Genomic DNA, 27,910 nt, shown 5'->3' with positions numbered 1-27,910 from the left:
ACCCTCCAAAGGACACTGAAAGGAGGAAGAATAAGTATAGGTGCTGCTGAACAAAACTGCATCACTAGATCTGGAAACAACCTGCTGCTGCCAGTAGATACTGTAGCAGAGTGCAAGCTTTCTTCTGCCCCCACACGTTGGTTCTCAGTGCTGGCTTTAGTGAGTCACTTCATCATAGGACAGAAAGGACAGAAAAACGTGTTGTCTGTGGGCTTATATGAAGGCTGCAGCAGTAGCTTCTGTTGTGAGAGTGGGAAACTCACTTTCTTCAGTATGCTAAATCTAGGACTGCTGATATGTTTCCTTTGTTTCAAGGACATAAATTGCAAGGAAAGAAACTCTGCTTGGGCATAAGGAAAAGACCTTAATGGTTAGTGTAGTTAAACAGCTTCCCAGCATCACAGTAGCATGTCAAGCCCTAAAGCATTTTAGGACTCAGAGGAACAAGGCTCTGGACAACTTGCTTTGAAGCTACCCCTGCTTTGAGTATAGGGGATGCAGTACGTAACCTCCAGAAGCCCCTCACATCCTAAGTTTTTATGCAAGTTCATTCTGCTGAGCGGTCCTCGTCAAGGGATCTTTAGTTAGGTGGACAAAAGGCTGAGGAAGATGGTGTTCTTTAACGTAAAATGATCTGTTTGCAGATGTTGACCCCCTGACTCACGCAGCTCTTGGTGATGCTAGTGAAGTGGAGTTTGATGATTTTCAAGAATATTCAGGGGATCTGGAAGAACAGGCCATGGACAGTGAAAACTCCCAAGAGAACAACCAACCTCGTTCAAGTTCCAGTACTACAGCCAGTAGCAGCCCCAGCACTGTCATCCATGGAGTGAATCATGTGTGTACTCAGATCAGTTCAGCCCCAAGATCAGCATATTAGGATATAAAGAATGGGAGAATTCACAAGGTTCTTTCTAAGAAGGGCAAAAGCTAACAGGATTGTGAAACCACATACAGATTAAACTGAATGTGCTTTCTGTACTTTCTGAGCCAGATGGTGTTTCCTGGTGCCCTCTTACGCTGGGATAGAGCACTCCTGTACATAAAAGCTTTCATACTGAAAAAATGCATCATTAACAGAGAGCAATGATCCAGGTTGTGATTGCAGTAATTGCTTTTACAGAGTCTGGAAAGACTTGATATGTTAAGGGAACAGGGAGTGGGCTGGGGAAACTTGTGATTCTGTGGTTTTTTAGGAAGAATGGGACTTGCTTGCATAACCACAAAATGGGGTAATAGAGAGCAGTTATCCTGTGCTAACACTCACCAGTAAGATATGTTTTACAGGGGAGTAAGTCCCTGCAACAATGTACAAATACTGCAGCATGCATAAAGTCCTAGATTAGAGCCATGGGTAGGTGGGGATGGGGTGGGGGCCTTATTACAAACAGCAGACAAGCCTTGCAGACTTCTCAGTTTGAACTAACTGTTCTTGTCCTGCCCTTCAGTTGTATGTAACGCAAATTAGCGAACAGATCAATGATTTGACTGGTCCACAGGAGTCAGCAGATTCAGCAGAAATAGAAGAGAAATTGGTTGCTGGATTTTCAAACCATCTCCCATCCTTGCCACTGCAATCAAACTTTCCCAAGATAAGCTTGGATCGTCGTGAGAGTGACATCGCAGCTGGTAGTATGAGCTCCTCAGAAGGGGTGGTGAGGAAGCAAGAATATGACAATCCATACTTTGAACCACAGTATGGTTTTCCTGCAGAGGATGAAGATGATGAACAGGAAGAAAGTTACACTCCAAGATTTAACCAGAATCTTGGTGGAAACAGGCAAGTCATCCTTGTCTCTTGCCCTTCTGTGCACCTGTTGGAGTTTCTATCTGCTTCATATAGTTTTCATTCATTCAAATGTTTTTTGAAGCTGACATGTATTGATCACTTATATTAAATACTGAAATTCTGTAAACCATCCTGGTTTGAGTAAAGGCACTTGCTCAGTTGCCTTAGTTTCTTGCTTTTATGGAAATTGTAAAAGCTAACAGAATTTTCTAACAGTTCTTCCTGGAAGCGTTCTAGTGCATACCTACTGATTTCTGGAAGCCTTGGAGTGTTTTTCTGTTTTGGTGAAACTGTGTCTTTTGGGAGAAGGATACTATAGTGATTCATAGCATTGAGAGCAATAACAAGAAAACCTGAAGCAGGATCTTTCACCCCTTAAATCCCCCAGTGCTCTTTGGCAGACAAGTTTTCAGTGTGCCATGAAAGATAAAAAAGCCTGAATGCAAAGATGCTTCAATTCTCTCTCTGTTTTTTTTTTCCCTCTTCTACAAAGTAAGGATAGTATGGTGAAAACAGAGGAATGAAACCAGCATTGATATCCCACAGTCATACAACTTATGAATTTGGAGTGGGAAGCAGAAAAGCTAATAACAACTGTACTTAATTTCTTTAAAGGTCTCAGAAGTTACTCCGACCAAACAGTTTAAAACTGGCCAGTGATTCTGATGCAGATTCAGATTCCAGGGCCAGCTCTCCAAACTCAACTGTCTCAAACAACAGCAGTGAAGGTTTTGGGGGCATCATGTCTTTTGCAAGTATGTACTAATGTGTTCATTAAGCTGCTTCTATTTATTATATGGGAGTCTCCAGAGGGGTAGAATAGAGGTATGGCTAGTTACGAGAGTAACTCTGTTGTTAAATCATTGCCAGCTCTCCGGAAGTCATGCTGGGAGTCACAGGTCCTTTTTAGCTTACACTGCTGAGAACTACTGCTTTATGTATTTTTCAGTAGGAAGGACTTTGGTTATGTGGTTAGGCTTTTGAGTTGTATAGTACTTCAGGGCACACATCAGAAACTCTTTCAGTTTCATTTAAACAAAAAGTGGTGCAATTTCATGAATTTGGTACAAAAGTCTTACCAGTAGTATGCCTTCCGTGCTACCAGGTTGTGTGTTTTGCTGCTAATTTCTTGACTATGCTCACCTGCTTTGAATTACATTTTAAGAATAAATCTGTAAGTATGAAATGCTAATCTGATTTTTTTTAACGAGTGGAAGAATATATGATAGAGTCATGCACAATAGTGGAGAGCAGCACAAGAAGTTTGTAGCAGTGAGGAAAATGTTTCTTGGTAAAATGAGTGCTACTGAAATAAAGCTGCCAAAAAAAGAGAGCCAAAGCAAATTGCAGTAATGTTCTGACATTTTAAATGAACATCTTAAAGTGTTATGCAGCTTGTTGATATGTGTGAGATGCTTTCAGGCTGCAGATGATGAAGCATTATTGTGTTTTTAAAAAGTCTGCTGGGAATAACTTTTGTTTTCTTCTAATAAATGGAAAGCTTCTATTTTAAAGCATGCTTTTGTAGCAGATTTACAGTGTTTCATAAGACTGCATGATTCTTACTTCAAAATTACATGTTTTGGGGAGCTTACATCATCCTGTTTTTCTCATGTTACACATTTGCTCCTACAAAGAGGATCAAACTAGAAGACACAGCTGATGTGACACTGATTAAGCACACAGGTGGATATTGCTGTTACATTTAAGACCCAGAGATACAACAGCAATGACTGTATCATGTAAGCTAAGAATTGTGTTTTTGTACAATTTAGAAAAATCAGATTATAGACATGGTTACAGTGTAAATGAGATGATGAGAAACTTTTGGCTGATAAAGAATGTAATCCTTAATGGATCTGGAGTAAGAGGGTGAATTACAGGAAGTTTAGAAAGTTTGGGTGTGTGCAGTGAGCATTAGGTATTCAATTGTTTTCTTCTGTCATAGGCAGCCTCTACAGAAACCACAGTACAAGTTTCAGTCTGTCCAACTTAGCCCTGCCAACCAAAGTTGGGAGAGACAAGAATACTCCCTTTCCCAGTCTGAAAGGTAACCATTTTCCCCTTTGTCTTCTGCAGCTTTTACAGTTCTTGTGACTTGGCAGTTTGAGATCTTATCCCTAACAGGAATCCTGGGGGTTGATGCGATTTTTTACTTTGGCTAGTACCTGTGTTGAGTGTCAAAACAGTAAATCATCTTGACATCTTGATATTTTTCAGTCAGGCTTCTTCCCAATGACTGAGCTGTGTTGGGACAGGAGACTGGCTGTTCTAGTGTGTGTTAATTGAATGTTGGCTTTGTTTTGTGTTTTCTTTTATTTTTGAGTACTTAGTATGAAGATTTGGAACCAAGAGGTAGGGTCTCCTTTTGTATTGCTATGGTCTTCATGGTAGTAGGCAACTTGTTAGAGCAATGGTGCTGCATTTTTAAGTGGTGATCGTACCACCCTCCCATGAAGGCTGCAGTTTACATGTCTTTCAAAAGTGTTTTAAACCTGAAGACTCTCTTATTCAGTTTACTGAATAGAAAGTCTCTGATCCAAATCAAATTAGAGCCATACTTCAGCTCATTGAGAGTGAAAATTGATCCCTACCTTAAGTGCACAATCTTGTCATTGTTCACCAGCAGCATCTTTACAGAATATGTCTGAATGGTCACTACAGAAATGACCTTTTTACTATGGGCAATTGGCCCCATCGTCCCTATACCAGATACAGAGTAACAGAAGGGTAACAGAACATGCTGGTGTTTTGGTACTGAGACCTTTTCAGTTGTTTTGAGTTACTCTATCTGATTAGAACTTACTGCTTTTGTTTTAATATGTTGATTATTTTTCATTTACTTTTTCCTCCTCATCATTTTCATCGGTAAAGATTACTTTAATCTGGAAGTGGGAAGGGATGTGGATGAAGGTTGGTATGATGTTTTGCTGACCTTAGACCTTGTAGAAACAAAGGCCAAAAGCTATTTGTTGTGTTTCTGCTTTGGACTTTGTTTTTGAGACAAGTAATCATTCCCTGTGTGTAAAATGAGGAGGAACAGGACTGGTAGGGTAAAAACACTCAGCAGAGACTCTGCACAGCTGTTTTTTACAACCTTTTACCAGTTGATTGTGTTTCCAATTTTACTGGATAAGAAACGTGCTTCATGTCAGGGTTATTTTCATGGGTAAACTTAATGACTGATTCCATGCATTGGAAGAAAACAGTGATGGGGTTTACCATTCCACATTCATGCTTTGCACCTCATCTTCTGCACTTTGGTATTCTCTTCCTGACTGTTGTAATCCTGTACGACCTTCAATGTTACTATGCAGATAGGAGGATTTCCATGGAGTAGCCCCAGTCTATTTTATGCATGTGCAGGTGTTGTGTGTGGATTTGTGTTCAATTACATGTGCATGCTAGCTCACTGGGATTCCCACTGTGCACCTCATTGGTTTTTAAATGTTTTTATCTCTGTTGTACAGGTACAAAAATTGCTGCATTAACTTGTTCTCACCAAGTGTGTGTAGTATCTTGTGTTTCTAACTGTAATGGGAAATTATGCTGGGACTCCATCTCATTGCTGCTGTTTGACCCCTTTCCATTTTCCTTTTTAGTTTTTATTCCATGCACATCCATTGATATTTTTTCCTCAGTGATGCAGATGTTTTTGATAGTGCCCTTGAAATGCATTATGTGCAGTAACATCCTTGAAGATGCAATACATTGATTCCATGATGCCAAATTTCAAGTCAAGCATTATCTCCAAGATTAATTACTCTGGCCCTTGTTTTCTTGGGCTTTCAAACCTCCTTCCTGCTCAAGTGTCATTGGGGTTTTGTTATGAGGGAGGGATGGGAAGAAGCCAGTGACTGGAGTCTTTTGATGCTTATGATGGGGAGTGTAGATATTGTAGTACACTACTAATTGTATATTTTGTGTCCCAGTATTTGGGTTAAATACTATAATGGAGATTATTACTGAAGCTGGCCCAGTAAGCAATGAAGGTGGGTTCCCTACAGCATGAGCTGTGCATGATATGACAATTTTGAGCATTGCCCTATGCCTGACCTTGGGCTACCTTTCTCACTGGGTAACCAGTACCACATGATCTAGTCATCCCCAATGCATTATGCTTTCACATATAGTGACTAATTTGAAGGTGGTTCTTGTTGTGGAACAGCATGCAGAGCAGCCCAACTTCCCCTGCCTTTCACCTTCTGCTCCCATTACGACCTTCTCTTTTTCTCTCTGCATTATTCCCATTACTGTTTTCTGCCGATGTGTGATGCTAGAATATGATACATGCTGCTGCTTTTTTGGAGTTTCCATTTTGTTTGAAGTCTGTTTCCTGTACTCCAAATAGGTGTGTTAGCCAACCTTAGCATTGCTTGTAGTGTCCTGGGATAAGATTGCTTTCCTCCCACCCCTTCTTTTCATCCTGTTTCCTTTCCTCTTTAGGAAACAGACGAGCCCTTGTGGATCAGAAGTCTTCAGTCATCAAGCACAGCCCAACAGTGAAGAGAGAATCTCCATCACCTCAGGGACGAACTAGCAATTCTAGGTAGTATTTTTCATTGCTTTTTGAGTATAAAATGTTGTTAGAGTGGTCTCATACTTGGCCAGTGTTTCCTCACAAGTGTTTTCTCTGGCTTCAAGCTTGAATGTATTATTGTCCGAGAAGATCCAGTGTAGATGGTCTTACAGTTAATAACACAGATATGTGTTTTTCTGTGCTCCAAAGTTAATCTTTCTGTCTGAGGTCCAAAAAGTTCTAGGTCCCTGCTCTAACTCAGTATTTATTCTTTGTAATTGAGTCTATTCTGAGCAAGATAGTCTAGCCAATGGAATTTTAATGCACCACAAAGAGGATCAGCTGACTCACATGAAACAATTTGACTGTGAGTTAACATGAAACACTTTTCTCAGCCTTGGTAAGGGACTCAGCGTGGTGCAAATAAATATTACCTGATTCTTACCATTCCTTCCCCTGTGGAAAAAGAAGCTGAAGCAGTACACCCACCAGAGTTGCTGCAGTAGTGCTGTTGGTAGTGCTGTGCTTCCTCTTCCAAAGAAAGACTGCAGGTCAGACAAGGTAGCTGTGGAAGGAGATTGTGGTATAGAAGATTCCTATGGATTCTGAGGAGGTCTGTGAAGGAGGACAGAGTGGCAGCTAGAAGGACTAGAGGAAAATCTGATTGCTGCTTGTTTTAGGAAATAACGGGAAAAATAAAATATTCAATACCAGACCTTTAGTCCAGAGTTTGGGCTGTGTGCAGTTAAGCTAGCAGCAGACATAGCTGTATTTGAATTTCTTTCCCTGTAAACTTACCTTTGACACGAAATGCATTTCTGTGTCTCCTGGCCATATATCTTTCCCCATGCAAACCAAGGTAAGCAGAAGGCTGACTTTTGCCGCCTTCTTCTTAAATTCATCAGTGAGAACCAGCAGTTCCTGAAGGAAGTGGTACACAATGTTCTAGATGGACAAGGTGTTGGCTGGCTAAACATGAAGAGAGTTCGGCGTCTGCTGGAGAGTGAGCAGCTCCGTGTCTTTGTACTAAGCAAGCTGAATCGCACAGTCCAGTCAGAAGAAGATGCTCGACGGGACATCATACAGGATGTGGTCAGTGTTGAACTCAGAGTCCTCATGCCTAGTGTCTGCTGAGGCTCAATTCAGAGAAAGTTTTTTGTTAAATTGCCTTATAAAAGCTGATGTTACAGCCCTTTTGGGATTTACGTTCTTGAATTACTTTCTCACACTCATTTTGGGTTGGAAGTGACCTTTAAAGGCTATCTCCTCCAACTCTCCCGCACTCATCAGTGGCATCTACAAATAGAGCAGGTCTATCAGAGTGCCAGACAGCCTTACCTGGAATGTTTCCAGGAATGGGGCTTCTATCACCTGTTTAAGCAACCTGTGCCAGTGTCTCACCACTCTCATTGTAAAAAATGTCTTCCTCATATCTAGTCTAAATCTACCCACCTTTAGTTTAAAACCATCACCATTTGTCCTGTTGCAACAGACCTTGCTAAAAAAATTGTCCCCATCTTTCTTATAGGCCAAATTTAAGTACTGAAAGGCCATAAGATCTCCCTAGAGCCTTCTCTTCTTTAGGCTGAATGACCCCAACTCTCAGCTTTTCTTCAAAGGTGTTTCAGCCCTCTAAACGTTTTTGTGGCCCACCTCTGCACCCACTCCAACAGGTCTGTGTTTTTTCTTGCTCTGAGGGCTCCAGAGTGAGACACAGTACTCGAGGTGGAGTCTCACCAGGGTGTAGCAGAGCAGGGAGAATCTGTTCCTTTGTCTTGCTGGCCATACTTCTGTTGATGCAGCCCAGGATACGGTTGGCCTTGTGAGCACAGATTTCCAGCTTTTCGTATACCAGTACCTCCAAGCCCTTTTCTGCAGGATGGCTCTAAATCCCTTCATCCCACAGCCTGTGTTGATACCAGGAATTGCCCAAACCAGGTGCAGGGCCTGGAGTTCACCCAGGACCACTTCTGAAGCTTATCCAGGCTCTTCTGAATAGCGATCCATCCCTCAGACATGAGATGACACTCAGCATGGTGTTGTCTGCAAACTTGCTGAAAGTGCACTTGGCTCCACTATGTCATTGACAAAGATAGTAAGCAGCACTGGTCCCAGTGTTTACCCCTGAGGGAGACAATTTGTCACCAGTCTCCATTTGGATGTAATAGTGACACTGCTGGGACACGTGAATAGCAACGCTAATGGGATTTTCCTTGCAGGAGATCAGCCGCAAGGTTTATAAAGGCATGCTGGACCTGCTGAAGTGCACTGTGTTGAGCCTGGAGCAGTCCTATGCAAATGCTGGCCTGGGAGGCATGGCCAGTGTTTTTAGCCTGCTAGAGATAGCACATACTCACTATTACAATAAAGGTAAGTAAAGTGTTCATGAGAATACAGTGTTTATGAATCAAACAAGGTAGCTGTTTGGTGGTTTCTGCAATTTCAGAGGCGTTACAGCACTTTCAAAGTAGTTGAGAACTTTACTATTGTTACTGAAACTTTGCAAAGTTTGAAGTTGTGGCACTCATGTAACTACACCAAGGCAAAGCCATACTGGTGTCTGAAAATGGAAACTATGCAGCAAGATACAAAACCTAGGACTTTTACAGATGAGGTTCAAATTCTGAAGAGTGGGAACCTTCAGGTAACCATGTCCCAAGTGGTCTTGGAAAGCTGCTGCAGACAACCCGAACAGGGAGGGAATTATTTCTATGTGATGCTTGTATTTCACCGACCACTCTGCATTGCACCCCTCAATCTCCTCTTCTCCAGGCTGCACACCTCCAGCTCCTTCAGCCTCTCCTCACAAGGCTGTGTTCCAGGACCCTCATCAGCTTCATCACCCTTCTCTGGACACATTCCAGTATCTCAACATCTCTTTTGAATTGAGAGGCCCAGAACTGGACAAAGTACTCGAGGTGTGGCCTGACCAGTGCTGAGTACAGGGGAAGAATAATCTCCCTTGTCCTGCTGGCCACACTGTTTCTGATCCAGGCCAGGATGCCATTGGCTTTCTTGGCCATCTGGGCACACTGCTGGCTCATGCTCAGTCTACTATCTACCAGTACCCCTAGGTCACTTTCTGCCTGGCTGCTCTCCAGCCCCTCTGTCCCTAGCCTGTTGCACTACTTGGGGTTGTTGTGGCTAAAGTGTAGCCTGCATTTGGTCTTGTTAAATCTCACCCCATTGGCCTCTGCCCACTCATCCAGCCTGTCAAGGTCCCTCTGCAGGGCTCTCCTATCCTCTAACAGATCAACACCTGCACCTAGTTACTGTATTGTTACCTAGTTACTGTCGTGTCTCTGGATGTGTTATTAAGAAGACTGTTCTGATGATCACGTCTTAAAAAATTGATAAGGTTTCTGAAAAGGCCTACAAGGATTTTTTCTCTAGAAGATGGAGATGGTCAGTCTATTGAATGTTAGGTGTTAATTGTTTTTAATTATTATCTAAAAGGAAAGGTATTGCTGATAGCAGAATCTTCAGTCTGCTGGACAAAAATATCACAAGGTGTAGTGGGACAGCAAGCTTAGACATTAGGAATTTTTTACTATTACCCTCATTTACTGAAGAGTTTGTGCAGAATTGCAGGAGATTCTTTAGAGAAAACATGGTTTAAATCTATGCTGAAAGTTTTGTTGTAAATTGAACTAGAAGTTCTGTGCAGTCAAATAATTCAGACTGCTTTTGGGGACATCTAGGAAGTGTTGGAAAATGATGGCATAGCTATAGCTATGGATTGGGTTTTTTTCCTAACTGAATTTTCATTTAGTGTTGCCCATCAAAGATGGTTGTATTCGTCATCTTTTCATGAGCTTCAGAAGGAGCTTGCTTGTATCCTAGAAGTTCTTGGTAGTTTAGGCAGCTTGGGTAGTTTAATTTTTCCTAACTCAGCAGAGCAAATACTGTAGTCATTGTGTTAGTGAAGATTCTTAGGTTTCAAATATACTGGAAGGAGATAATTTGAGTGTCCCAGAACCAGCAGTCTGTCTTTCTCCTCTGCTGTTTCCACCAGTGTGCCCTTGGTGAGTCATGGTGACCTGTGGTAACAAATGTAAGACTGAGCTGTTTCGCTGACAGGCTTAATGATTTAGGTGAGACCATCTGTCTCATCTTTCTTTTCCTGCTCTCATTTCCTTTTTCCCTGTGATTATTTTTTTTTACTTGAATGCTTTGTTCTTTTTCTTTAAAGAGCCAGAAAAAAGAAAACGGAGTCCAACAGATGGATCTGTCACTCCGGTTGGCAAAGATCCTGCATCCTCCCCAAGAGCCGAGCCAAAACGCGCAGTGCAGCTGCCAGTACCTCAGCTAATGCCAAAAGGACCAAGCCCTGCAGGCAAAGGACCAAGGGAGTTTGATACAAGGAGTTTAAAGGAAGAAAATTTTATTGCTTCCATTGGTGTGTATGAAGGTGCATGCGAAAAGGGCAGGAGGGAATTGTATTTTGGTGTTAGGTTTTACTTGCATTCTCTTCATTTTGACACACTGCATTGCTGCTGTAACATGCTTCATTTCCACCTCGGATCACAGGGAACAACCATACGTGTTTTCACTCTACTCTTGGATAAATTATCCAGGGAAGTTTTCTCCCAGAAGCTTCCTAGTCTCAATTATTCTGGAATTTCATTGTATTGTAGACAACTTTTGTTTTTCATCTGTGTTTGATGTTTTCAAGCAACAGGAAACAGCAAAAGCAAAATAGGGCCAGCAGGACTTTGGAAAAGGCAACTGTGGAAGAAACTATATGAAACAAAAGTTTCCTAGTTGTTGATTACCTGTGGATGATCTAGATTGCATCCTGATAGGAGTGGGACCCAGGATATGCTGATTGTTAGTAGTAAAACATGCCCAAAAAAATTTAGTTGTATGTCCAAACGATTTTAGTTGTAGTGTTACAATGTTAGTGAGCAGGACTGAAGAATCTTCCTTCTGTGCAACAGCAAACAGGATGCATGTCCTTCTAAACAGCATCCGTTAGGCTGATCACTGGAAAATTTCCCAGTCTAATTTCTTAGGTGTTATATAGCTTTTCACTAGGTCTGGTAAGAAGTTAGAGATAGGCTTTAAATTGTTTTGCTTAAAAAGGGCTTTGTGGATTTTCTTTTTTTTTTTTAAGAAGAAAAAGAAGAAAAATTTTGCCTGGATTCAACCTGCTGTGAGTTGTGCATTAGAGAACTGTCAATATAAGAAACTTTGTAAACTCCCAAAAAATGTTATGTTAAATTATAACCATTGCTTCTTAGAGCCTGTTTAAAGTAGCTTTTTAATGGAATCATTGTGTGAAAGATTAATCTTCTGAAAGGAGCAGGTTACTGTGAAGCATCTGCAGTATATAGTGTAAAGCAAAGGAATGAGTGCATTGGGCAGTTACATGGCGGGAGTGCAGATGTTCTTTCTTATACCCACAGCTGCAGGCTGAGTGGTGTTGAGTCATTCTGAACTGATACCAAACCCCTCTGGCTTGATTTGCTTTCTTGTTTCAAGTGGTAATACATGGAGGTAGTTGCTCAGAAACTAGTGTTGTACTCTGAAAATCTGTGAGGGAGCTAAAAGCGATTGAGATTTCCAGCATTTCAATGCAGTTGCTTGGTTCACTCTGGATAGACAATTTATTTTCTGTAAGACACCGTTCAGAATAAAACAGAGGCTAGGCCAGTGTTCTTTTGAATAATGAAGAGATATGTTTTGATTGGATTGCTAAGACTGCTGCTTTTTCTCAGGTGAAATTCAGGCCTTATGGTAATTACAATGAGACAGTCCATGCTTGTGAGGCGTCATAAGCAGTTCCTTTCTAAAGAAGTACATAGTATGTTGCATTCTTGTAAACAGTGTTAATTATCCTTCTCTCAGTAGTTGTTGTGAAGTTCTGTTTTTTCTGGGGTTTTTTTTTAACTTATTTTTTCTTTCTGAGATGGTGGGGGTTTTTGTTTCCATCTTTTTTCCCCGTTTTCACCTGTCTGACTAGCCGCTGACTCTCTCTCTTTCTCTCCTGCTTTCAATGCATCTTGGGTAGAATTGTGGAACAAGCACCAGGAAGTGAAAAAGCAAAAAGCTTTGGAAAAAACGAGTAAGGAAATTGAAAACCATAGAAACTGACTCCTCCAGCCTCCCCATAACTGCCAACTCCCCAGGTGCAGGGTGAACTTGCATCTATGGCACAGAGTTTTTATACCTACAAGAACAAAAGTCTGTCAAAAAAGCCTGCTTTACATAGGAGACCAAACAGATCAGTTTGCCCTGGGGAAATTGTGTTCAAATGTTTCTTCTTTTTATGTTCTTTCTTTTTTTTCCTCCCCTGAGTGCTGCCTTCTTGAAAAAAGAGGAAGCAGATATTCTGCATCCTCACCATACCAGTTATATATGGAGGGATTTTAACATATTCTGTCTCTTTTCTAAAAAGTGAAAGACCAATTTTGCTTAACAAGTCTTTATATGAATGTATTGATTGATTATTACTGGAATGAAGAATTCTCTGTTCTTTCAAATCATGTGATGGCAAATTTTGTTATCTGGCATCTACCATGAACAGTTTACAACCACAGTCAGTCTGCAACCAGAAAAAAATTTGAGGGGGAGAGAGAAGGTGCATGTGAAGAATTATATTTAATGATAGCTGTTACAAAACAGTCTCATAAGAAGGAATCAACCTGATTTATTTTTTTTATATCCAATGTTAGAGGAATTAAATACTCTGAGGCTGTTTGCAGAGTCTAAGTAATAGATTAAGTCTGCACAAATCTTAACATCTGTTGAAATACAATATTGAAGAAAATATTGTCTACAGGTGTTGTACAAAGTATTGCTCTCTTGGTTATCACAGTTGTAAACAGGGACATATGACATGAAGACAATAGCTAATTTGCAATAACCATGATCAGCTAGATGTTTCCTAACCACTGTAAGTGCAGTTTCTACTTTGCACAGCTGGTGCTCTTTTTACAAACTTGAAGGCTGGGGATTAGTAGCTAAAATGAATAGGTGAAAATTCCTGATGTTCTCATTAGGCCTGAATTTGCTACAGTAATTTTAGGGTCCTCAGTTGAATACTTTAGCTAAGTACAAGTGAGCATTTGGAGTTAGTTCAGAGAAAATGGTGCAAATAGGTCATCTTTGCAGTACAGTTTATGACATTTAAGATCCAAATTGCTTTCTGCTGAGATAGGAGGGTGTGGGTGATGGACATGTGCTATGTCTTGTGCTCATACCTACTGTTCTAAACTGGACCATTTAGGTCGTTGCCTACATTGGGAGAGATAAATTACAGTTTTAGTGTTTTATGTGGATTAGATATACAATTCTATAAAGAAGGGAAAGGGAAGTTTTTAAGTGCCTTGAAACTGATAGTGACAAGAATGTGTTTATGGTTATTTGGCTCCTTGCACTCAGTTACTAGTATTGGCACAGCTCTCAGTTACTTGGGCTGCTTCAGTCTTTATCATTTGTTTTATTATTCAAATTGCCAGAAATCTATCTGAATTATATGCTGGGACAGGGAACTCTCAAATTGCTGAAAACACACAGCTGCAGATTAGTGTTCTTGCTGTAGTAATGAGATACAAACATTTTTGCTGCATTGTTTTTCAGAGCTAGAAATGATGGCCATTTGAATGAGTGAAAATAGACCCTTAGAAGTGAGCAAGATTCCAGGTTCTTAGGAAATATTTAGTTATTTTTCTCTTTTGTAAATTTTGTTTATACTCTCTCATTTTTAGACTCTTTGATGAAATGCTTTACAGTAACTAAGGCATGGATTTGGAGGCAGAATACTATAATAAATGAAGAACACTTTCTGTAAAACTCTTCAAATGGAGAATTGGTTGGGGTTGAGTAGTAAGCTAGTATGGTCTGCACAGACCGCTTACGGCTTTGCTATTCATGAATTTACATACCATCACAAACTCACTCCCACAAATCTTTGTATAGTATCCTTCTCTCTCTCTTCTCCCTTCCCTTTTTCTTTTCTTTTTGCTGTCTTACCCTCTCCAGTATTACATATAATACAAACATGTTCATAATTCCCAGGTTGTTGTGATCAGTGCTTTCAAGAGATGGTGGCATTGTTTGCTTAGAGATAGTGGATATAGTCATGGGTATATAATACAAATATTCCAGCTGCTGATCTTGTCTTCCTGTTTCTGAATAGTTGGCAGATATGGATATGGCAGAAGTGTTGCATCCAGTCTTCCCCTTTCTGAGAGTAGTGACATTTTGTGTACAGTTTGTTACACATTCTTTTCTTGCCTTGTTACTTACCTTGTTCAGTGCTTATCCAAATTTCAGGCTCTACTCCATCATTCTTTCTCTCTCCTGCCATCACATCAGAGGACAACAGATGCTATGATTCTAGAACTGCATGAGAAATGGAACACAAAGTTCTTTATCCTTTCTTGCCCCTTTTTTGTTTTTGTATCGGTGGGTTAATAAATGCATGACTTAAAGCTTGCTGATTCCCTCTTTCACTACTGACCTATGTGATTGCCAACTCTGGAGAGCCATTTGTTAAGGTAATTGGGGAATGTTATGAAGTGCAGCATCATAGAAGCTTCTTCCTTGAAATTCTTACTGGTGTTAACACCTGTCACTGGTTATGTTCCTGTCAGGTGCTGCCTGATTTCTGCCTAGATAGTCGCTGTGGGTAACCTAACACACTCAGTCCATGGCTTTTAGCAGATCAGCTGTTCAAAAACCGATTCTGGCTTTAAGTAAATAGCTGTCCTTTATTTTGCTAAGGAAAAAGGAAGTGGCTTCCTAGAGTTGAATGGCAACTGCTCTGCATGCGTTACTGTAACTGGAAGCTACTTGACCTTTGTCTGTCATCTTTTCTCTCTTGACTGGCTAACAAAGGTGCTGTTTAGAGTTAGTCCTCCTGGACTATGCCTTTGGAGTATTTGAAATTCAAACTGAAGAATGGCAAATGTGTCCTATTAGCCTCATTGTTTACAGTACCAAGGAAGAAAAAAACCTTAAGGAATAAGAAAGCAAATTAGTTCTCTTGGTACTGTTCCTGCTTTCCACATTCCTGTTTTTTCTTGGTACAGTGATGATTTACTTTTTCTTTTGTTCAGGACCAGAAGGTGTGAAACACTTTGATTTGGGAGAAACAGATGAAAAAAAGTCTCAAATCAGTGCAGACAGTGGCCTTAGTTTGGCCTCGGGTTCTCAGGTCAGTGACTCTCGGGCTTAATTTATTTCTGTGGTATGAATGAGGGTGCTTCTATTTGCTCTTAATTGTGGGGAAAATTCTAGGGTTTGAGCATTCCTGAAAGGCTCATTCATTAAAATGTATTCCCCTTTTCCTGTAGGGGACTTCTCAATTTTGTGACCCCATGATCTTTTTGACATGCAGGCTTTAGTTTCTATTTGGCTGGCTAAATAAACTAAGGAAGCTTAAGGTTTGCGCTTCAAGATTTCACAAGATTGGAAAATGATGTTCTCTTGTTATGATAAAAACTAATGTGACTTTTCTTCCTGTCCTTTATGTTTTTGATTGCAGAAGAGTGATTTTGACTGTCTTCCCAGTGGAGGACCAGCAGTTATGGTCCGAAGTACAAGCCAGGACTCTGAAGTTAGCACAGTGGTAGGATATCGATGCCAAATCTTGATGTGATTCACTGTTTGCTAAAGTAGGGGAAGACACTTTGTGCTTACATTTTGTATGCTAAAGTTTGCTAAAGTAGGGGAAGACACTTTGTGCTTACATTTTGTATGCACAAAATAATCTGTCACATGCATAATCTCTATACACGTGCAGAATCTCTATCTACGAGTTCTTTATCTAGAGCTGCTGAGTGAGTGGCAAGTGTGCTTGTTTGACAGAAAATGCAGAGTCCTTTATTGGTAATACTGCTTCCTTCATATATGGATGCTCATTGCTGTTACATATTCCTACATACTGATGTATTTATGGAACTGGTAGATTGCAGTTATCTTATAAGTATGTCTTAGCTGTTTATAAAAATCTAAAGAGAATAGAAGTTGGAAAATTAACCTGAGGGCAAAAAAAGGCAGATTGACGCTTTAAAAACAAGAACAAACTGCTTTACATATTACCTTAAAGCAGCTGAATGTTACCAGAATGTCTGCTTGCATTCTAATCAGCCATAGGGCCTAGAGGAGAAAGGCAGCAGGAATGCATTCATTAACCAATGAACGAGTCTGCTCCCTACTCTGCATTTTCTGATATGGCTCTTGCAGGGATAAAACCCAAAGACCTTCTCTTTTTGTTGTTGTTGGGTTTTCTTCTCTCTAAACTGCTGCATATCTTTAAATACCTGGTTTTCATGATCTTTTCCAAGACTATATCAAGAATACTCTGATTTTCTTTCTGTAATGTATTCTATGGGATACTGTGGAACAGTAGAAGAAGGAAGTAAGGGTCTGGTGTGTTCTCCTCCAGGCTTGAGAAAGGTACACACTGAGAAACAGGGGAACAAAGTGATGCAGCAAGAGACCTGCATGGAAAAGCAAAGTGCTCCTGACTGAACAGAGACATAAAAAGAAAGCATAGAAGAAGTGTAAGGGGCAGATGACCCAGGAGAAGTATACATTTGTGTATTATCTTTCAAGAATAGGATTACAAAAGCCAGTATGGATCTGGAGCTTCTGGTAAGGAATGTGAATGGAAGCAATAAAGGTTTCTACAAGTACATAAGGAGCAAGAGGACAGACTGGAGAAAATGTGGGCCTACTGTTAAATGTGGCAAGGGAACCAGTGACAGATGGAAAGTCTGAGCTACTTAGGCTGTTTACTCCATTCTTTACCAATAAAATCCCAGGTCCCTGAGACCAGAGGAAGAGTCTGGAATGAGGAAGACTTACTCTTGGTAGAGAATGACCAGGCTATGGAGCATTTCAACAAATTGGATATACATAAGTCCATGGTTCCTGAGGGACTGCAGGCACAAGCACTGAAGGAGCTGTCTGATGCCATTGTGAGGCCACCGTTGGTTGTCTCTGAACTGTTATAGTGACTAGGAGATGTTCCTAAAGACTGCAGATGCCACCTTTGTCTTCAGAAAGGGCAGCAAGAGACATCTGAGGAGCTACAGGCTGGCTAGGTTCGCCTCAGTCCTTGAGAAAGGATGGTGGAGAAACTCTTCCTGAAAAACATATTGTGAAAGATGAAAAACAAGAAGGTGAATGGGACCAGTCATCACAGATTTACTATGGTGCATGCATGCTTAACCAACTTGACAGCTGTCTGCAATGTGATGATTATCTTGGTGGATGAGGAGAGAGCAGCAGATGTTGTTTACCTCAATTTCTGCAGTGTCTTTGACACTGTCTCTTGTAGCATAGATAAGCTGACAAGGACGGGTTAGATAAAGGAACGGTGAGGTGGACTGAAAACTGCCAAATGACTGGGTCCAGGGAGTTGTGAACAGTGGCACAAAGTCTACCTGGAGACACATCAGTAGTGATATACCCTGGGATTACTATTGGGAGCAATGCTGTTCAACATCTTCACTCATGACCTGTTTGATGGTACAGAGCAAGTTTACAGATGATACAAAACTAGGAGGAGTGTCCAATACACCAAATGGTTGCGCTACCATTCAGCTGGAGAACTGAACAGAGAGGAATCTACGAATTTAAACAAGAGGAAAATACCAAATCCTAAATGTGGGGAGGAATAAATCTGTCTCCCAGTACACAGTGGTGGCTAACCAGCTGGAAAGCAGCTTTGGGCAAGACCTTGGGATCCTGCTGGGCAAGAAGCATGGGCCAGCAGTGCATCCTTGTGGCAGAAAAGACCAGTGGGCTGTATTAGGAAAAGCTTTGTCAGCAAGCTGAGGGGGGTGAGCCTTCTGTCCTACTCAGTAATGATGAGGTTTCATCTGGAGAATTATGTCCAGTTCTGGGCTCCCCAGAAAAAGAAAAGTCATGGGGAGTGTATCCAGCTCAGGGTCATTCAGATGATTAAGATACTGGAACATCTTTCATGAGAGGAGAGACTGAGAGATTTGGAGATCTTATCAAAGGATAGAAATAGCTCATGAGAGGAATGAAAGCAAGAGAGCCAGACTCTTCTCAGTAGTACTCACTGTCAGAACAAGAAACAGTCAACACAAAAATTAAAGCAGGAAATTTGCATCTAACACCAGAAGACACTTTTTTAGTTTGAGAGCAGTGAAACACTGGAGCAGTGTGTCCAGAGAGGTTGTGGATTTTCCATATGGATATTTAAGAAACCTGACTGGACATGACACTCTAGCTGATCCTGGATGAGCCAGGAAGCTCTCTTATAGATGATCTTAAGAGAATGCTTCCAACCTAAAGAGTTCTGTGATTTTTCTGAAAGATTTTGAGTCTTTCTTCATCTTCTTCCTGCAGAATAGGCCTTGATGAAAAGGTAATGTTACTGAATAAGAAAAGGGAAATATGTTCTTTCTTTGTACTGGCAAGATCATGGAGCAGATCCTCCGGAAGGCTCTGCTAAGGCAAATGGAAAGCAAAGCAGAGGTGATTGGTGGTAACCAGAAGTGGCTTCACCAAGGGCAAATCATGTCTGACAAATTTGGTGGCTTTGTATGATGAAGTCATAGAAACAGTGGGTAAGGAAAGGGCAACTGGCGTCATCTACGTGGACGTGAGTAAGGCATTTGCCTCTGTCCCACATGACATCCTGGTCACCAAACTGGAAAAATACGCATGGGTAAGGAATTGGCTGGATGATTACATGCAGAGAGTTATGATCAACAGCACAATGTTCACCTGGAGACCAGTGCCAAGTGACATCCCTCAAGCATCAGTGCTGGCACCAGTGCTGTTTAACATCTTTGTCAGTGATACAGACAGAAGAGTCAAATGCGCCTTCAACAAGTCTGCAGATGACACCAAGTTGTGTGGCACAGTCAACTTGCTAGAGGGAAAGGATCCATCCAGAGGGATCTGGACAGTCTGGAGAGGTGGGCTCAGGCCAACCTCATGAAATTCAACAAGGCCAAGTGTAAGGTCCTGCACCTGGGTCGGTGCAATCCCAAGCACAACTCCAGGCTGGGTGGCAAATGGCTGGAGAGCAGCCCTGAGGAGAAGGACCTGGGGGTCTGGGTTGATGAAAAGCTCAACATGAGCTGGCAGTGTGAGTGCAACCCAGACAGCAACCACATCCTGGGCTACATCAATACAAGTGTGGCCAGCAGGGCAAGGGAGGTGGTTCTCTCCATTTACTTTGCTCTCCTGAGACCCCATCTGGAGTACTTTGTGCAGTTCTGGAGTCCCCAACTCAAGAAGGACATCAAACTGTTGGAACAAGTCCAGAGGCGGGACAGGAAAGTGATTGGAGAGCTGGAGCAGCTCTGGTATGAGGACAGGCTGAGAGAGTGGGTGCTCTTCAGCCTGAAGAAGAGAAGGCTTGGAGGAGACCTTGGAATGGCCTTCCAGTATCCGAAGGGGGCCTACAGGGGGGCTGGGGAGGGACTATTTACAGGACAAGAAGTAATGGATTTAAACAGGGAGAGATTTAATCTAGATGTTAGGAAGACGTTCTTTACAGTGAAGCTGGTGAGACACTGGCACAGGTTGCCCAGGGAGGTTGTGGATGTGTTCAAGGCCAGGTTGGATGAGGCTTTGAGTTATCTGTTCTAGTGGAAGGTGTCCCTGCTTATGGCAGGGAGTTGGAACTGGATGATCTTTAAGGTTACTTCCAATGTAAAAAAGAATTCTATGCTTCTTTTTTTGTGCCTTAAGAAGAAACGTTTTAAAACCTTTCTCTGCACAGTGTCTGTCTGTTGACGCTAACTACATTATTTTTCTTCACAGGTTAGTAACAGCTCTGGAGAGACATTAGGAGCAGACAGTGACTTGAGTAGCAATGCTGGTGATGGCCCGAGTTTGGAAAATGGTGGCAATATGGCAGGATCCAGAGGCACTGTGTCAGACAGTGAAATTGAGACAAACTCTGCTACTAACTCTATCTTTGTAAGGGCATTGCAGACTTTTCTTTGTAATTTATATTTTACTTTTTCTTTATTTTTTAGATTGAATCTTGCACAGTAGTAGATTAAACAACAGGTTCACACCTTGCACATTGTTACACCCTCTATCGTTATTTAATTCCCCCTCATTCAGTATTTCTCTCAACTAAATGGACATTTGGAGGCAAAACAACATCAGTGGACATTGTTTGACATTACTGAAAAGGAACAAATTCCCTGTTTCTTAAAAGCAGCTGTTTGATATAGGGAAGAGATGTTAGCAGCTGTTCTGTTTCTTTAAAAAATACTTGAATCCTATTTGGAGTGTAATCATGACTTCAAATTGTATTTCCCTAGTTGGGAGATCTGTATGTGTTAAAATTCAGATGATCTGACATAGCTTTTTTGGGTTTTTTAAGTCCTTGACTATTGGGTATAACCTCTGATACGCATCTTGCCAAGAAAATAACTATATCACTAGTTTGGCTAAATCAAACTGATGGCCGAGTATGGAAACAAATTGCAGTGCCTTAAGATTAGGTTCATTGTTTTCATTATTTTATAATCCTGATAATGTTGGAAAAGCTTTTTCAGGGCTTCTAAGCGACAGAGTGTTTCATTGCAGATTTCTAAGAGCATGAAAAAATGATTGGACCGAATCTGCTTATTTATCTGCCAGAGAGTGTGTTCTGAATTATTAAAGAGTTATTCTATTTTAGTTTCTTTAGAACACCTAGTTTTCAGTGATTTATTTTTTTGCTTGATTATTGAAATTAAGTGGAATTTTAAGAACCCTTGCAGAAGATTTTAGAATACAGATGATTGTACATGGTGTATGGTGAATGTCAGATATTGCAACATTACTTGGTGGTAGAGAAATAGATGGGCCAGCTTTATTTTCAGAGTTGCTGCTGGCTGTCAGCACACAACTCTTCAGATGCTTTGATGCGTAGTGCTTTGATATGTAATGTGTTGCTTAGTGTCGTGTCTTTATGAATGGGAAATGAAAGAAAGACCTGTAAGGAGTCAATTTGAGAGAGCACTTGGGTAATGTTATTCTGCTTGTGAATAATTCATTTTATGTGTAGTCCTGAGAAGGCTGTATAATGATGGTGATATTCAGTTGCTTCCTAAACAGTGGGAAAGGTTTGCTGTTAGAATTTGGGCAAACTTACTGCGTATGCATAAAATGTGGAGGATGACAAAAAAGATTTAACTGTTCATTCCTTTAGCCTGGGATTTGTGTTTCTTGTGTTGTCTTAGTTTTCCTTCAGGGAAGTATTTTGCTTCCTCTGTGTTTTTCTCTTGTTTTTTCTTTTTATGACTCTGGGCTTCCAGCATATTACCTTGCTCTTTGATCAAAGTAATTTGCTTTTTGAGCAAAGCAATTTATTTGTTTTAGGAATGTTAGTGGTAGAAGCATCTCTTAAGTACAGCTTGCAAACTGCATCTGTTAAGTGCAAAAAATAGCCCTGCAGGGGACAGACACTTGTATTACACCTGATACCTCTTGCATTGCTTTTCAGGCGAAGTCTCACAATCTGAAGCAGAGTGTGAAGGACAGCAAAGGCAGTACTCCAGGGAGAGGTCCAGAGGATGGGAACCAACGTGTCTATCTCTATGAAGGACTTCTGGGTAAACTATTTTTTTTCTTATGGGGATGGGATCTTTTAGACTGAAGTTCAGGGAGAGTCATGTCTGGGTCAGATTGAAACTTTTATGTCACCAGAAACTGTTTCTAACCACTTAGTGTTGTCCACACTGGTAGAATAGGAGGAAGCATATGGCCATTCAGTGTAAAGCCAAAGGTTTTCTGGGGAGTTTGCATAAAGAGTAAAAGGAGATGGGTGTGAGTGGTGTTGTTTGCATAGAAAGTAGTTTGTCCAAGTCTCTTGATATTCTTGCATATGGATTCTTTAAGCTATTGGGAAGAAGGGAGAAGGCACTTAGCTATGCATGGAAGGCAAAAATGGATCACTGATCCTTAAAGAAAGGTCATTTGACTTAAGTCACTGAACGGAGGGCTGTCCGGCTCAGAATACTACTGGACTTTGAGTGTGCCCTTCAAGTAGGAGCATATTGCCCTTTTGGAAATCTTTTTCATTGAGGCTTGCTATTAATCAAGAACTCTCTCTTCCTGTGTTTTTCATCTTTTCCATTTATCGTTCCTGCCTGCTCGGAATGATGCAGGTAGGGATAAAGGATCTGTCTGGGACCAGTTAGAGGATGCTGCAATGGAAACCTTCTCTATGAGTAATAATCTTATCTTTCCACTTCTCTTTGTGTTTGCCATGTTTTGTGTCTGAGTGAGATGCTCCTATCTCTTTTGGGCAGTATTAGCAGTACATGGAAGATTTATTCCTCAAAGAATAGAGATGAGAGGTGCTTCTGTGTAAGGGTCTGAAAAGATTATGCTGTGAATTAGAGTGTGCAACATGTCTTATCTTCTCTTTTACACTTCTCTTCAGTTGTGATATTGCTTGTGGTTTAGAAATAACCTTTTTAATGATTTTTTTAATATGGATTAATTGTGTGTTGGCTTATGGTGTTTTCAAAGAGTGGGAAGAAACAGGAATTAAAATATTTGACTAGATTAAATGCTCATTTTTTTAATGGATTGCATAGGCAAAGAGCGTTCAACTTTATGGGACCAGATGCAGTTCTGGGAAGATGCTTTTCTGGATGCTGTGATGTTAGAGAGAGAAGGAATGGGGATGGACCAGGGACCTCAGGAAATGATAGACAGGTAAGGTTCTTCAGTAGACCCCTTTGTTCCTCATTGTTTTATCTGGGGCTGAAATACTGAAAAAGAAAACATTAATTATACCTATTGTCACTTTGTAAGCCTTGTTATTATACCTGACTCTTCTGGAGTGACCTTTTTGTCTCTGTGCTGGGCAGTATCTTCTGATAGTGAAGTACTGTCTTAAGCTGTGACATATGTTTTTAACTCTCTTGGGGAGGTGATATTTCCAGAGAAATGGCTAGTGTAAGGATAATGACAGTATGTATAGATGAAATAGTAGTAGTTGTGTGTGTGTGTATATGTGTGTATATATACATATATATGTAAGTAGTAAAGCAAGAGACTTCTGAGGCAAGATGGCTGTATTCTGGAATAAAGGAAGATATTGGTGTGTTGACATGAAATGAAAGAATTGCGTATCTCCAGAAACTACATTTTGAGCCTTTGTGTTATGCAGAGTCACTTACAGGTGTTTTTAGAGCCTGTAGTTACACAGACAAAAAAACCCTGAGAGGACCAATCTCTAGAAATATCTTAGTGGTTGCTTAAAGATGGACTACCTCCAGGGTGGTGTGGGTTATTTTTAATTTGCTCTGTTAATATTTTGGTCATTCTCTTTTATGTCTACCACCTGCAGGTGTAGCACATACACCTGTGCTATCATGGAACTTGGGCTCCAGTAGCCAAAATAAGAATTAGCTTGAGGGGTGCTAGTTTGGAAACTGCTTCTTTTTCCACAAACTGCCTTCCTTACTGGGAAGAGTACCTGTGCACTTGGCTTCGTCAGCTTACTTCAGTCTTGCCGGTGCATAAAAATCCTAAAGGCTGGTAGCTCTTGTGCTGAGTTTTATGTTCCTCTTCTGGCAGTTGTGATTGTCTTGGAGCTGTGACTGCAGAAAAGAGGAAATGAAGCCAGCAGACCACTGAGAAATTTCCCACTGAACAGATGTTATTTACTTGAGCTAGTTAATAATTAGTGGAAATGTTTAATTAGTGATCGAAGTGTTTTACTGGAAAATATCTATTTGACAGTGTTTTTGGAAGTTTTATTTGCCCTACACTTAACAAATTAATGCTCTGTCTTCTGCCAGTGCTTTAGTGAATTGAAGGAAGAATGCTTTTGAGTATGCCTCACATCTGGGTTTTCTTGCAGGTATCTTTCCCTGGGAGAACATGATAGAAAGCGTTTGGAGGATGATGAGGACCGCTTGTTGGCTACACTGCTGCATAATATGATTGCTTATATGCTTATGATAAAGGTGACTTCTTTTTCTTTCTATGAGATGACTGCTCAGGTTTAAGCAGTGCATGGAAGTATTTATAAATGGCTTCCTGGTTTAAGGGAAGAGCTCAGGACAGCAAAGCCTGCTTACTCCAAGGGAACCAGCTCAAAATGGTTCTCCAGTGTGACTCCATTTATACCATAGTCAAGGTATTGGCTAGGAACAAGACCAGGCAAAAGCAAGGTAGGGGCCTGGACCCTGAGACACTGTTTAATGGCCATGAAATGATCTTTATCAGGTCTCTGGAAAGCTCTGGTCCTTTGTCAGGTGTTTGTGAAGGTTTTGTTTTTGTCAGCAAGGTTGCACTAGCCACAGTCTACATGTGCCCTAATGCTGCAGGTGGCTTCTAGCAATATTTTTCCTTTTCTTTTAGTCTGAATAATTTCTTAGTCCAAATCCTCTATCCAAGTCAATAGAAAATCAGTCTTCCATAATTTTTGTTATGTTTAGAACCTGCTTAGGTGCATGGTTTTACCTGTAACAGATTTGATGCATTCCCTAGTCCAGTGCAACAGGTTGGTGGTAAGAACAACTGTGTACAGGTGATAGTTTGATAGCTTTCATTCTTTACATGAAGAGATGAGACCTCATTCCATAGATTCCACCAGTGGAAGAAGTTATTCCAGCAGCAGGACAAGGGGACACAGTCTCAAGTTGTGCCGGGGGAGGTATAGGCTAGATGTTAGGAGGGAGTTGTCAGAGAGAGCGATTTGCCATTGGAATGGGCTGCCCAGGGAGGTGGTGGAGTTGCCATCCCCAGAGGTGTTCAAGAAAAGACTGGATGAGGCACTTAGTGCCATGGTCTAGTTGATTGGACAGGATTGGGTGCTAGGTTGGACTGGATGATCTTGGAGGTCTCTTCCAACCTGGTTGATTCCTTTTCTTCCCAAAAAATGAGAATCATAGAGTGGAAAGATAGACAGAAGGTATTGATTTTTTATTTTTGCTGACAACTGGACTATGAAGGTAAGTTTTAAAATGGGATTTGAGTACATTTGAAATGAGTTTATCTTAGAAGAGAGTGCGATTTGGCCATCAGGACTTGTACTGCTGCAATTCTTTAGGTAGATTGAAGGATAACCAGTACGGCTACTTCCATCAAGGAATGCAGAAGAGGAGAGCAAATAATACAGGTTTCAAAAGGCTATCTCATGAAAGATACTGATACAGTTAGTCCCAGAGGAGAAAAATGTCTTTTGGTGTGAAAATAGGAAGATATCCAAAAAACAGTCTCCTGAGGGAAAAGGATAAGGAGGAAAACAGGATATTAGGCCTTTGAAAATGACATCCCTCTGGATCTATTGGTTATAGATGAAAAGGGAATGCAGGGGACCTGAGAGTTGTGATAAAAATAATTGTTTCTTTCTCTGCATCTTCAGATGCTTAAGAGCGAGGAAGGTTGTGGCTGCTTGTGGATGTTTTTTTTTTTATTCCCCCCACATTGTTCCTGTGAATAGTCCCTGTCCTGATTATCTCAGTTCTGGGATAAAGGATGGTGGATCTAGTATTTGGCATTTGCATATAGGATTGTTTTCAAGCAGTTGCAATGAGGGTTTTATTAGACTAAAGAATGTACCAAGATATCTCAGATCAGCTTCTGGCACAAACTAGAAAGTAGGGAGGCTTTCTGTTATTAGAGAAATGGATTCTTTGAGCTTTCAGGGAAGTCATAATCCTCCAACCCCAACATCTTGGTGTTTGAATTTATTTTCTTGTTTTGAGATAGCATAGACTAGTGGTTTTTACCTAAAAAAAAGTGCAAAGAATCCTTTTCCAAAGTAAGGAGGTTGATTGAGTGTGTTCTATGTGTTACATAGCATTAAGGTCATAACCCAGATATGATTAAAAAGAAAGTCTGATCTTGAAGTCAGAACTGAAGCCTTTGGTATCAGTGGTTGACATTCATGTTAGCCTTTTGAAATGGTACCTGAAGCAGAAATGTTTCAATTATGAGCTTCCCTGCAGCTCATCTTCAGGAGGAATCTGCTGCTGCTTGAGGACTTTCTGGAAGTATTTGTTAGAGCCCTGACTTCATGACCAGGAAACAGATTGTGAAAGAGAGAGAATTCTGAAAGATCTCATGCCTTTGTGTTAATATTGCCTGTGCTGTGGGCTGTACAGCTGCCTACAGTGATGCTCTGCAGAGGGAGAGTTGGAAAATCTAGCCTAGCAGATGTGACTCATCATATAGGTAACAATGTGGAGACTTTTGGTTTAGTTGGAGGTGGACTGTAGTGGAGTTGTTGGTCTCGAGCAAGAGCAGGCAGAATATCTGTAGTGCACAGTACCACATGCTTGGGAGAGCGGTGTACCTGCGACTTCCGCTTCTGCTGCTGGGCTAAAGGGACCCTTGCATGACTGAGCGAGACATCAGCTGTTTTTCTGTCTTAGCAGTGGAAACCAAGATATCTTGATTTTGGGAGGAAGGAGTTGCTTCTGGTCTGTAGAGAGTATGTAACTGTCTTTATATCTGCCTTCTAGGTGAACAAGAATGATATTAGGAAAAAGGTGCGTCGGCTAATGGGAAAATCACATATTGGATTGGTGCACAGCCAGCAAATCAACGATGTTCTCGACAAACTCGCCAATCTGGTAAGTGAAACACTGTCCAGTGAACTATCTGTGGGAGCTACAGCAGAGGGGGGAAAAAAAATCTGAAAGTTCTTCTACAAATGCTCTGCAGCAGTGTTTTTTAAATATGACAACTAATTTAATTGAATTATTAAATACTGCCTTCACTTGTATAGAATAAAGACTGTGATTGCATGACCCAGTTAATGTTCTGCAGTTACCAGTTAGAACTGCAATATAAATATGTACAAACATCACACTTTGGTACCACAGTTTTATGCAAGCCTAATGTTTTCTTAATGCTGTTTCTGTGGGTGGGAACCTTTATTCTTTCTATGAGTGCAGCAAGTATTTAGTTCTCTGATTTCCAGGTCATTGCAAGTGCATTTAGTTTCTATACAAAACTCTTTCTGCTGTCAGCTGCCATGCAGAATAAACCTTTTGTATCTTGTAATGCTTCCTAAGAATTTAGGCTGACATTTAAGTTAATAAAACTACTCAGCTTTTAACACAACCATCATCAGAGTGGTTGTGATTTTAGGCCCTTTGCAAGAGTATTTGTCAGGTTTTTTTTTTACATTTGAAATTTGCAAAACACTAAATTATCCTACAATAGATTGTGAGAAAGCAGACAAACTTATTATGATGTTACTGGAACCCAGACACCTCACTATCCTATACTGAGTGTGCTACCAGCGTGAATGTTGTTGGAGGCTGTGATAACTTTTGTAGCCACAGCTGTTGAAACAACTTCTCAGATTCACTGCAACTGAACTTAGTAGAGTATCTTGCTTAAGACTATCCAAAATTGCCCACCAATCAGCTGTATTAAAAATGCCATTTCGTTTGTTGGAAGTGCTTCTAATGTCATCCAATGGACTATTTTGCAATAGATAGCTGAAACTGATTTCAGACTTCATTAAAGATTACTTTTTTTTCCTATAAACTAGAATGGACGGGAACTGCCTGTGAGACCCAGTGGCAGTCGGCACATCAAGAAGCAGACTTTTGTGGTACATGCTGGGACAGACACAACAGGAGACATATTTTTCATGGAGGTAGAGACAAGAATAATGTTGAGACAGC

At 40.9% G+C, this 27,910-nt stretch overlaps 1 protein-coding gene across 5 annotated transcripts in view; it reads left to right on the top strand.

Moving 5' to 3' along the window:
• MADD (MAP kinase activating death domain) overlaps nucleotides 1-27,910 on the top strand; it is a 59,502-nt gene that overhangs the window by 13,982 nt on the left and 17,610 nt on the right. The window contains exons 12-31 of one of the 5 annotated variants that reach the window (XM_064144873.1): nucleotides 645-838; nucleotides 1,449-1,780; nucleotides 2,405-2,544; nucleotides 3,738-3,839; nucleotides 4,664-4,702; nucleotides 5,722-5,781; nucleotides 6,236-6,338; nucleotides 7,214-7,400; nucleotides 8,528-8,678; nucleotides 10,501-10,707; nucleotides 12,322-12,375; nucleotides 15,374-15,471; nucleotides 15,802-15,885; nucleotides 20,070-20,228; nucleotides 21,751-21,859; nucleotides 22,415-22,477; nucleotides 22,850-22,970; nucleotides 24,124-24,229; nucleotides 26,735-26,845; nucleotides 27,775-27,882. In XM_064144873.1, the coding sequence (XP_064000943.1) occupies nucleotides 645-838; nucleotides 1,449-1,780; nucleotides 2,405-2,544; nucleotides 3,738-3,839; nucleotides 4,664-4,702; nucleotides 5,722-5,781; nucleotides 6,236-6,338; nucleotides 7,214-7,400; nucleotides 8,528-8,678; nucleotides 10,501-10,707; nucleotides 12,322-12,375; nucleotides 15,374-15,471; nucleotides 15,802-15,885; nucleotides 20,070-20,228; nucleotides 21,751-21,859; nucleotides 22,415-22,477; nucleotides 22,850-22,970; nucleotides 24,124-24,229; nucleotides 26,735-26,845; nucleotides 27,775-27,882 (2,528 nt within the window). The remainder of the gene's footprint in view (nucleotides 1-644; nucleotides 839-1,448; nucleotides 1,781-2,404; nucleotides 2,545-3,737; nucleotides 3,840-4,663; nucleotides 4,703-5,721; nucleotides 5,782-6,235; nucleotides 6,339-7,213; nucleotides 7,401-8,527; nucleotides 8,679-10,500; nucleotides 10,708-12,321; nucleotides 12,376-15,373; nucleotides 15,472-15,801; nucleotides 15,886-20,069; nucleotides 20,229-21,750; nucleotides 21,860-22,414; nucleotides 22,478-22,849; nucleotides 22,971-24,123; nucleotides 24,230-26,734; nucleotides 26,846-27,774; nucleotides 27,883-27,910) is intronic. The other 4 variants (XM_064144904.1, XM_064144884.1, XM_064144915.1 and 1 more) reach the window with 4 other exon arrangements.

Source organism: Pogoniulus pusillus, chromosome 1 (assembly GCF_015220805.1).
Source record: "Pogoniulus pusillus isolate bPogPus1 chromosome 1, bPogPus1.pri, whole genome shotgun sequence".
Lineage (NCBI taxonomy): Eukaryota > Metazoa > Chordata > Aves > Piciformes > Lybiidae > Pogoniulus > Pogoniulus pusillus.
This window is presented reverse-complemented; position numbering and strand designations above follow the sequence as displayed.